This window comes from Aricia agestis, chromosome 1, assembly GCF_905147365.1.
Source record: "Aricia agestis chromosome 1, ilAriAges1.1, whole genome shotgun sequence".
Lineage (NCBI taxonomy): Eukaryota > Metazoa > Arthropoda > Insecta > Lepidoptera > Lycaenidae > Aricia > Aricia agestis.
In genome coordinates this window covers 9,418,657-9,430,854 of record NC_056406.1, presented here as the reverse complement: position 1 = coordinate 9,430,854, position 12,198 = coordinate 9,418,657, and the positions used below count along the sequence as shown (strand labels likewise).

The 12,198-nt window shown below is 34.8% G+C and overlaps 1 protein-coding gene across 1 annotated transcript in view; it reads right to left on the bottom strand.

Moving 5' to 3' along the window:
• The window catches only part of LOC121735240, a 70,593-nt gene that overhangs the window by 13,755 nt on the left and 44,640 nt on the right, over positions 1-12,198 (bottom strand). Inside the window, exons 4-5 of the mRNA XM_042126031.1 lie at positions 250-2,957; positions 39-169 (exon numbers count right to left, since the gene is read on the bottom strand). Of these exons, the coding sequence (XP_041981965.1) occupies positions 39-169; positions 250-2,957 (2,839 nt within the window). The remainder of the gene's footprint in view (positions 1-38; positions 170-249; positions 2,958-12,198) is intronic.

Genomic DNA, 12,198 nt, shown 5'->3' with positions numbered 1-12,198 from the left:
TTTACGCAATTATTATAATATTATTTCTTTTACTATACCTTCTGTATTCAGGGTCGTCTCTTGCAAGATGTTCAGGGCTCTTGAGCACCCGAGTGCGTGTTTTTGGCTGGACTACTTCTTTCTCTTTCTTGCTCTTCTTAGAAGAGTCGCGAGAGAACAGCTGTTTCACCTGTATTATTTAACAAACAGAATAATATTATTTATTAATAACAATAATGGGAAAGTTAATTGTTTTTCATGCTTGCTTACCTTTTCAAGTCCAGATAATTTTTTTGCTGCTTTTGGCGGTTTCGCACTAACTTTATCATCATTTCTAGAAGGGCTTTTCTCATATCGTTTGCGATCAATAACGGAATTATCGTCTACGTACTTAGGTATATAATCTCTTTTACTACTACTCCGATTGTCCCTGGGACTTAAGAAACTTTCTGTGTTTGCATATATTTGTTCTGAGACATTATTATCTTCAGTGTGCTGTCTTTCACTTACTAAGAAAAGAGAAGTATTCCGCATGTCATCGCTCTCATTTCTTCTATGTCTACTCCTAGGTATTTCCCCACTTGAATTTAGCCTAAAGTCATTCTCAATACCTGAATCGACTAAACGGTTATCAAGATCGTAGCGACGAGGAGAACTTTGTTCTCGATAATAATCCCTACTATCTCTAGAATCACGACGACGAACACTATAATTTTTAAAATCTCTTTCTTTTCCCTTTGGACGGCGCAAAGAGTTGTGGTAAGTTTCCTGTTTTGGATTATAATGCAAATTGGCGTAATCATCTTCTCTCTCTTGAGCAATTTCAGGATTAGATGCATAATGTCCTTTTCTTTTACCAAAAATATCATCTTTACGATATTTTTGACCAGATTGGATATCGTTGGCAATAAATTGTTTCCTTATTTTATATTTCTTTTCTTTGTATTCGTCGGGAGATGATATGGGCTTGCCATGATGAAATTCAAGACTAGGCGGTTCGTATTCAGGCTCCGGAGGGAAAACTTTTCTTTTGTCTTTATAATCATTTTGTTCCCAACTATCTAAAAATTCCCGCCTATCTCCATCGTCTTTGATTACCTTATGACTTTTCCTGTATTCCGTGTGATATTTATGCTTATTATCATCTAAGTCATATTTATAATCTTCTGTTACTGTACTTTCAAAACCATCCCTTTCTAAAGTATGGCGATAATATTTTACAGTATCATTAACATATTTTTCTGTTTGTTTCATCCTTTTTTCAGCCTCATAAATAGGATCGTTTTCCATGACATATTTTAATATGGGATCATTCAGATTGTTTTTTTCTCTATCAAATCTTCTAGCATTTAAGCGTGATTCTAATAGTTCCCTTCTATGACTTAATTCATTAAAATCTAAGTTGGGTTTTCCATCAGGCTCTATAGTTTTCTTTTTTGTATCCATTCCGTCAGCTCTTCCCCTAAATGTGTCAATGCCGTCATGGTCGTTTCCATTTGCATATGTTGGTTCAAACTCATCAAAATTCATTCTTTTATACTCTCGGTATCTTGGTGTTATCGGTGATTCCTTAACAAAATACCCATCTGCGTTATTCGAATTATGATACCCATTTTTATACTCATAATTAAATGCGGGATCTATGGATAGTTTATGCCTTTCTTCATATCCAAGACCTTCATCTTCATCAGATAAATGTCCATATTTATCTTTGGATGGCGGATACATTTTATGAAAACTCTGATTATGTTGAGCACGTGTCTCACTCGGTTCCTTTCTCACTTGAGCATAGACAACGCCTTTACCATTCATCTTGTTTACAGGTGTTGGAACTCTATCTGGACTTGTAGTTCTTATAAAAAGGTTAGGGTCAGGGCTAGTACTTGGCTTTGTGTAAGAAAATGGTTGATTAATATTAGTCGCGTTTGAAGAGATTAAATGAGACATAGGAGGTGGTGAATTTTGATCCTTAATAAGAATATTCACCATTTGATTCACAGTGCTTCCTCTAGTTAATGGCAATTTGTCCGGTGGTTGTTGACTGCTATGTATCATTTCACGTTCACCATAAACGTTTTCTTCAATTTTCCTTATACTGTCTTTAATTTTGTCAGCTACATCTGTTGTATTACTTTTTATTTTTGTATTTTCGTTTTCCTCTTTATTTTTAGAATCTATTTCATCACTCAGGTTAGTCTTTCTAATTTCTGTTTTTCGTTTCGGTGTTTCGGATATGGGTGGAGATAGTTCCTTTTCAGACGACTTTCCTCTTTTATTTCTAATAGGAGGTTTTGGTTCTGGCTTTTCTGGGGTCTTATTTTGTCTGGGCGGTTTTTCAATAGGATTGACTGTCTTGTTATTAATTATTGGGTCCTTTTGCTTTTGATGTTCGTCCAAAGGCGATGTAGTTTTAAAGTAATCTTCTCGTGGCGAGCTTTCTATAATAGGTGACAATTGTGATTTTTTATTTCTTAGTGATTTGAGAAACTCCTCAGTTTCACTTCCTGATCTCTTGCGTATCGGTTTTGTTTTATTCAGGCTAGTGTTAGATTTTAAATCAGAAACGTCACTTTTACTTCTTTTGACAACAACTATTGGTTTTGTCTTAACAACTACTGGCTCGGGTTTATTTTTTTGAGATTTCCTAAAAAGAGTTGATAGTGACGTACGTTCTTTCTTCTTTCTTGGTGTTACATCACTGGTAGATCTTCCTAGAGGTAGTTTTGTTATTTCTTCTGGAATATCACCGTCTTCGTTACTGCGTCTAAGTGACTTGTCTTCTTTAAATTTCCTTCGATGCGGAAGTGAAAAAAACTTTTCTGGAGGATTATCAGCTGTGCAGGTAACGCTTTGGGCTTGCGCTAGAACTTTGTTGGCTTCTTCTATTAATTGTTCTTCAGAGAGATGAGTAAATGGTTCCTTTCTTATTTTTACAGGTGCTTGGTATTCTGAAGAGGTACCCCGCTCTCGCGGTTTACCTGTAAGTAAATAAAAAACTGTATTAATTATACCAATTTATGTAATTAAATATATTAAATAAATGCAATAGATAAATAACCGCATAAGATATGCTCAATTTGGCTAAGTTTTATCTATTCGCCAGTTTCCTAAAAAGCTTCATTAACAAAGTTAAAAAAGTACTAGCAAAAACTTGATGATATAATTATTATGCTAAAACATCTGTTAGTTAAGATTAAAAAGCGGCAAGATTGAATAACATTGTTAATAACACACATCTTGATCACACGCAGGAAATGACTAGTACAAGACAAGATCCTACCACAAGAGCATAATGTTAATGTTAAAACATAATAATTAGTACCACAACACTAAGTTATGTTTTATTAACCGAGAACTGCTTATAACTGACAGCAATTTAGCTATTAGATTAAAAAAAATAAAGTTTTTTAAAACACAATGGAAATATATCTGAAATATATTTCCATATTATTATGTAATGTGTTTTTATGTAAAAGGCTACTATCACCTTTTCTATATTGTATTTCGAGTGAGCACAACAATGATATTCTATGTTACTAACGTAACTAGATTGGAAGTTTACGGTAGCAACGCGTTGCCACTTCGAAGATGCCTGCAGGCATATCTCACATACATAATGACATAACGAATATATGACTTGACATTGTCTTTTGAACAAAAAAGTGGTTACGCATTTCTGAGAATCTTTTGTAAGACATTGCTACTCTAGTATTTTAGAAACTCATTGGAGCACAATATAACCAATAAATAGAATTAGTTGATTTCGATGATGAACTACTGTTCGAGAGTTAGCACAAGAAACAGGCGATATCTATTTTTTGTCTGAAATTAATTACGTGATTTGTTATCTCGGCTCTAATTTTTCACGTCCCAGTGGCTCTTGTCAAGTAAATGCCTGTGGTGAGGCGTCCTCGTAACTTGAGCTCGCTCAGCTCGTTCGCAGACCGAATAAACTTTTTGTCAGAAATTTGGGAGAGCGTGTTTTGGGTAGCACTAGCAACTTTTTTGTTGTAATATTCTTGTACGTTTTTAATTCGAAATCAGAATTCTTGTGGTAATTTATAACATGACTAAAATCATGCCAAAGCATTAATAACACCTCAAGTGTGGCGTGTTCAGACAAAGCATCATTCTTATGTAATTACTAGTTTCCTCTAATACGCGTGAAGTCATATTGTGCTGTGCAGTGACTTCATCGTTGTTTGTCAATTTTAGTCATCCGCTTTTTGCGATATATCTAGAGTGTTGACTTTTCACCGTTGCGGCCGTGAGCGCGCGCGTGGGCGATACCAGCTATACCTAGAGTGAAGACGTAAAAAGGTTTGTGAGATATACTGATAGATGGAAGAGATAAGAATTTCATCCTCACAAAAGGAGAAGATTTCACACGGTTTACCCTGACATTCGAGATGCTACGCTAGATTTTATTTTGGCAAATGGAGTTACCGGTTTCCTTAGTAGATGGTATATTGCGTGTTTTCTATTGTGACTGGATATTCACACTTCTCTAAATCAAACGAGCTTAAAATTATGGTTTATCAAAATTCTTAAGGATTTGAAATTAATTTAGAATACCTACATTTAATTTAAAGGTCAAAAGCATAATACCGAGTTTTCTTTTTTATCTTTGCCTAGAAGTTAGAACTGTACGTGCACTTAATACGGATGCTGGTGTATTATCTTATTCCGCAGAAGTTTAATAACCTTGAAGAGTGCCCCGAGAGACCTTGGTATTTTTTTGGTATCAGGCTTATGGTAATTTTTATGTTAATGCCTTGCAATGGAACCAGTTTGTGGGAAATGTCCAAACTTTGGCGATACTTTTGTGTAAAAACTCGTACATTTTTGAAGGTTATCATGGAGTTTTTAATAAGGCTCTCATGCCAGCTTAGGACTCAGTATTCACATTATTCTGATGGACTTTTATTGTAAACCTTCTTTTGAAATATCCTTTTTTAAAACTGAAATAATAAACTTAATAACAGCATTACGTACCAAAGTTTATGCTCAGAGTTTTGGTTAAGTTTAACAAGATATAAGCTTTGGTATGAATATTTTGACATTAATCTCAATATGTTATATGACATCATATTATGGTGTTGAAACCCTAACAACCTTTACCCAACACTTACATCGGAAATATTAAGAGGAGTCCACACCGCCGTTTTTCCGTTTTCCCTGTCCCCTGTATCCTCCCTGGATAATCTTCCACTTCCAAAAAGGAGGAGGTAATACGTTCGGCTGTATGTATTTTTAACCGACTTCCAAAAAACGAGGAGGTTATATATTCGGCTGTGGATATTTTTTATTTTTTTTATTTTTGTATGTTCGACCACTACTCCGCCGTTTGTGAACCGATTTTCAAAATTTTTGTTTTGTTATATTAGGTTTCACTCCAATTTGGTCCCATTTTCACAAAAGTGGTGATCTGATGATGGGATCCATGAGTAATCGAGGGAACTCCTCAAAATTTATATGGAAACATATGGTGATTTTGGTTTTATGAGAAGCATCCTAAGCATATGCTACCAAAACGCAAGATTTTGCACCAAGGTATACTATGGTTCCGAAGATACTAAGAGAACTCCGGATTCCTTATATATACAAGTTTGGGGGCTTAGGCGTTGTTTTAAGAACTGAAAGCATATGCTACTATGCAAATTACATTCATCATCATCATCATCATCACTACCATGTCAGGGTCACCAATGTCACAACTCACATGGTTGTATATGGATACAATATACACACAACACCATAAAATATCATCAGTCATCACGTTATGTCCTTATTTATTTGGTATATTTCAAAGCGATTTTAATATAAAAAAATATACTTAATGTTGTTTCATAATGTTGTTTCAAAATACATAATATTTCAAGTACCACAAAATTGAACATAAGTAATAAATTCAACCTTTACTCCAGAGCGTAAGGCACAATTTGGGTTGAACTGAAGGAAACGGGGCACTATGGAAAAAATACTTAGAAAATTTTTTCGTCCAAATTTTAACCTCTTATAACCACCCTTTTTGAATATACCAATCGATAGGGGGCGCAAGGGGAGCAAAAAAGCTCAGATAAACTTTTCTCAAAAATCAACCCCTGTCGAAAGACAGACCGAAATGTGACCCTCGTTAGCACGGAGAAAATACTTAAAAAAATTTGCACGAAAAAATTCAACCTCTTATTACCACCCCTTTTGAATACACCAATCGATAGGGGGCGCCAAGAGGAGTAAGAAAGCTCAAATAAACTTTTCTCAAAAATCAACCCCCGGCCAGATACAGGCCGATATACGAACCTCGTTAGTATGGCGAAAAATATACTTAGAAAAATTTTGACGACAAAAGTACAACCCCCTATGACCACCCCTTTTTATTATACCAATCGACAGGGGGTGCCAAGGGAAGCAAAAAAGCTCGGGGGGCCGCAGCCCCCCCCGCAAAACAAAAACAAACATAATCTAGAAAGTCCAAAAGTAGGTTAGGTTAGGTTGGAACTTAGACCACAACACCCAGATATAGGGCTCCGTCGACTTTCTTTTGTAGTAGTTTGTCAAATAAATTGGGGTAGGTTTGTAAACATTTACCAAGATTAAGATAATATTAAGGGATTGAAGTATTTTCTTACGCGATGGTTAGTAGGTAACTAAAAAGAGTGAAATTATTATTTTTAACAAAAAATTAAAACTGACTTCCAAGATAAAAACAATAATAACATCCTTATAATATGAACTAAAAGTATTAAATAATTTTTCCTATCTAATAGTGCCTTTTTCCGAATTCGGCTAAACCTCAACTATTTCTGTACTCAATCTTCATAATTTTGAAGTCGGTGCCAGTTCCAAAAGTTTCAAATATTCTGTCAGAGAACTAAAGATTCAGTTATCTGGTACCGACTTCAAAATGATGAAGATTGAGTACAGAAATAGTTGAGGTTTAGCCGAATTCGGAAAAAGGCACTATTAGATAGGAAAAATTATTTAATACTTTTAGTTCATATTATAAGGATATTATTATTGTTTTTACCTTGGAAGTCGGTTTTAATTTTTTTGTTAAAAATAATATTTTTTTTAATGTATGTTCAACGATTACTCAGCCGTTTGTGGTCTGATTTACAAAATTCTTTTTGTGTTGAATAGGGTTTGACTCGAATTTGGTACCATGTTCATAAAAGTGGTGACGTGATGATGGGATCCATGAGTAATCGAGGGAACTCCTCAAAGTTTATATGGAAACATATAGTGATTTCGATTTTTTCTGAAGTGTTTCAGGCATATACTTTTATTTTATGAAATAAGGGGGCAAACGAGCAAACGGGTCACCTGATGGAAAGCAACTTCCGTCGCCTATGGACACTCGCAGCATCAGAAAAGCTGCAGGTGCGTTGCCGGCCTTTTAAGAGGGAATAGGGTAATAGGGGAGGGTAGGGATGGGAAGGGAAGGGAATGGGGGAGGGTAGGGAAGGGAATAGGGTAGGGGATTGGGCCTCCGGTAAACTCACTCACTCGGCGAAACACAGCGTAAGCGCTGTTTCACGCCGGTTTTCTGTGAGAACGTGGTATTTCTCCGGTCGAAACCGGCCCATTCGTGCCGAAGCATGGCTCTCCCACGTGTAAACCAGCTTACCAGCAGTGGCACCAGCTTACCTTAGCGTAAGTTCTATGTCAAGGATCTCAGAACTTTTCCGGGCTGGTAGCGACTTCAAAAGTACGAAGATTGAGTACAGAAATAGTTGAGGTTTAGGCGAAGTCTGAAGACGCACTATAATAAGGAATAAGAATTATTTGATTCTTTTTAGATTATGTTTAAGAATATTACTCTTGTTTTCACCTTGGAAGTCGGTTTTAATTTTTTGTTAAAAAATAATAATTTTTCCTGAATATCTATGGCAACTATTAGCATGTCCCTATGTTTTCTTTTTTTTCATTATTTTATAATAAAAAAAAAAGAACGTCCAAAAACCCAAAAAAATGGCCAGATTTTCCAGTGTGTTTAAACACCCAGAAAACAAAACTGGCAAAAATAATATGCAAAAAAAAAACATAGGAACACAGCTCAAGACTTGCTATATTATTAATGAAAAAAGTATTTAAATCGGTTAAGTTTTGGAGAAGGAATCAGACACAACGAATCGAAGATTTTCTGTTCTTTTATTAGAACTTTTGTCGTGTTGTCTCTATCGCGCTCTGCTGTGGGAGACTTGAGATTGGTGAGACAGCAATACATTTTCAAATACCTATTTTCAACTTCTCTCGCCCTTGGTGTATCCTCTTAAGGATCGCTTATTGGAAATTAATTCTGTCATCTTTAACTTCATGAGTTTTGTTGGTAAGTCTACCTAAACTTTCCGAAGTTATATTTGCATTTCATTAACAATAATAATTTCTATTACAAAAGCCAGGAAAATTTGAAATTCTTTGTGCATCAACTAATTTATATTTATTTTGTATAATGGTGGCTGGTGTAAGACTAGAACGGAGTAGTCTTTTATCGCTTTCCGGTTAATCAATTTTATTACGGGATATTGTTTTTATTTACATTGTAAGTAAATTCTTGTAACAACTTCATTAATTTTTTTATCACCGACTTTATCTAATGGAAGACAGCCTGCCTGACGTCAGCTTTTGAAACGGGTTTCTTTTATGCACTTTATAGGTTTTAGCCGTTTCATACGTATATGTTTTGGTCATTATACGCTAATGCAGAGCCCAGACATACAATGTATCGCTCAATACTGTTTGAATCATCTTAGTATTTTTATTATTATTTACATAGATTAAGTAAGTTAAAATTTAATTGCTAACAATTATGACTACGTAAGTAACGTTTTTGTTACAACTTTTAATTTTGGTTTGCGTTTGATGTTGTCGACGGATATTATCCAAAATCGGAAATTATTTAGAGACTTTGAAGTATCCGAAACTGCATAAATGGAATGAGTAAAATTATGGCTGTGTTATTATGTTTCAATCTTTAATTGTTTGCTGTGGAAATCATCATCTAAGTACATATTATTAACAACTTCTACGTATTTGATAAAAAGTTAACAAAGTTTAAAGATTTTGGTCGAAGCTTAAGACTGGATTGCACCAACTAACTTTAACTGTAACTTTAACTTTAACTTTGACTACAATGCAAAATGTCAAATCTTTGGGTAAAGTTAAAAATGGACGCCATCAAGACGCCATATTTAACTATAACCATAGAGCTCGACAAGGTTTTAAATGCATGTGGCGAAAAAAGGAACTAACGCTGTCATCATACAAAAACCGCAATTATTGACAGTTCTCCTTTACCAGCAGCGCCCCCGCCCACGCGCATGTATAACCTTGTTGGATCAGCTGTCATCTGTCAATTTCTCCGGGCAAAGTTAAGGGTAAAGTTAAAGTTAAATTTACCTTAACTATAACTATAACTTTAACTTTAACTTTACCCACGCCTCTGGTGCAACCCAGTCTAAGTGTTTAAACTGCACGCTTTACAATTACGGCCATGAAAGAATCGCAGTGGACTTTCACGCATCACTAAACAATTTTCATTACAAGCGTTACATTCTAGGAATTTTGACAACACCTGTGTTCACAGAGCACGCTATTTATTGAAAGCCATTAATGATCACGAAAAAGTTATATTCAATTAAATACGTTGATTTTGAAAAAGAAAAATTAGTATTTAAAAATATAAAGTTTACATCACATACCTAACAAGTAATTTCCGAATCAAAGTAATTCCCAAAAAACTCACAAACACCAATCACATCTACATGCTACAATAAACTTCGCATGAATGGTTTTTCGGCGCCGAAATCGGCAATTGATTACATAAATATGTCCTTATTGGACTTCCTAGAGTAACTGAACGTGGTGAGACCTCGCGCGAGATACACAAAGACGGACTCATTAGTGGGCAGTGAGCCTTGACAGCTTCCGTTTATTGCCACGTAACTCAGCCCTAGTGCATACTGTCTTAGATATTCATACCAATATTACAATTTACAACTTGTTGCCCGCTAATTTGTTTCACCGAAATACGTTTGTAATGCGAGACCGATGCACTTTCGCATTTATTAAATTGACTATTTGGATGCGAAAAAAGGCTACTACTTCAAGCTTAAACCGCTAAGGCGATTTGGCTGAAAATGAAAATTGGTGTGGATCTTTGAGTCTCGGAAAAGACATGGTTTTAATACGGCAAAATATAATAATAAGCAATATAAATCCTATAATATTAAACATTTGTACTGAAGTTAAAATCTACCTATGTAAATTTTACAGTAATTTACCTTCCTGGCAAGCATTTTCTACACAAACAAAAAATTGTAAGGTTCAATCAAAGGATTCTCACTTATTACTATAATAACTTCTTCCCAAATTAGGTTCACGAGCAAAAAAGCTCAAAAAACGCCGACAAGCACTAACGAGGCTTTTTTAAAGAAAAAATTTTGCAATAACAACTGAGTTTCGACAACGCCTCTTCTTTATAAAATTAGGGAACAAACGAGCAAACAGGTCACTTCATGGAAAGCATCTACCGCTGTCCATGGTCACTTGCAACATGAGAAGTGTTACAGGTGCGTTGCCGGCCTTTTAAGCGGGAATACGCTCTCTTCTTCAAGGTTTGCAGCTGGTCGTATTGTCCGGAAATACTGCTGGCTAAAGTTTGTATCAGCGTATTTTATTCTAAGTAAGTTACATTACCTAGATTAGTCTGTAAACACAGTGTAATTAAACCGAAGAGGTTGTTATTTTCACTGTCATTACCGTCGGAAGCATTGTACGTAATAATTACGTGTGCGAAAATAGCTTACTGTGTGAACTGTTATTATCTCGGTAGTAATAGCACTTATGTTACTAGCTTGTGTCCGCGTATTTCGACAGTAAATGAGTAGACAAAAATATTAAAAATAATGAAAAACTATACGCCACACTCATTTTATAAAATGAATCACCGAAAATAACTAAATAAGAAGAAATGAATTTCCTCTTCAAGGAGGAACTTCTACCTACTTATCAAAATAATATTTTACAATTAACAAGAAAAGTCATATTGGCAAAGCTTACAGTTAATTAACAAATTAGGTGCCATGTAGATTTATGGCTACGACAAAATATGAATATTAATATCAAAATAATTTATGAATTCATTAAGGTAACCGTTATCCTTATTATATTTATTCTTCTTTCGCAAAGACACCTCAAGTGCTTAAAACCGTCACGACAGCACTTGTTACAGTTTCACGCGTGCAAGCAGCTGTCAGACAGTCAAACATTATTCGTGGAAGTTGTCCTGCAGGTCCTAATGGGACCCAATTCAGTATTTAATTAGGAATGCGATAAAAGATGTGCTGTTATAGTGTGTTGTGTGAATATTGTATTGTATCTTGAGAAGTTTTTAACATAGTTTGATCCTGATTACATTGAACTGTATTACGATGTAGATAGAAGTCGACGATTAAAGCACCGTCATATAAAAAAGGCCTACGATGCTCTCGGAAGACTGTCTAAAGCAATTTCCTGCCATTATCATTCATTTTATTAGAACATAATATGACATTGATTATTGTGACACCAACTCTGGTGGCGATGAGGGTTATGATTAACATTTTAATTAACTGCAATGATTATAAGTACTAATAAAATGATAGAGCCAGTCTCCAGAGTGTATTTTTTTAATCTAGAGCAGTTTCGATCGCAAGAATGTCATTTATGTCATCTAATTATGAATGTATTAAAACAAAAATACATATTATTTTTATTTTACCTATAGTGGAAAATCATTGGAATACACGACAATGACTATAATTTTAAAGTGTACAATATATTTGAATCACCGAATAGTAAAGTAATAAGTAGGTGTTTACCAATATTCTTATCCCAAACAATTTCCCCGAATAATATTGCAATGAGATATTATATGTGCATTTTATTGCAGTCCAAACACAAAATTACCCGAATAATCATGCAATAGACAATAATGATCAAAGCTTGACCTACTCCAGAACGATAAGTTACGTTTTGCTTTATTTAAAAAAAAACCTTCGGTGGTAATTAAATATTGTTAAGATAACAAGATAAGCAAAAAAATTAGCTTTCATTTGAGATATAAAAAGTCTTTGATGCTTTTTTTTTGACGGAGTTATTAACAAAAATCAGTTTTTCGGCTCTCCTGAACATTTTCATTTTTACGATTGTCCGATTATTCGGTGGGGGCGTCGA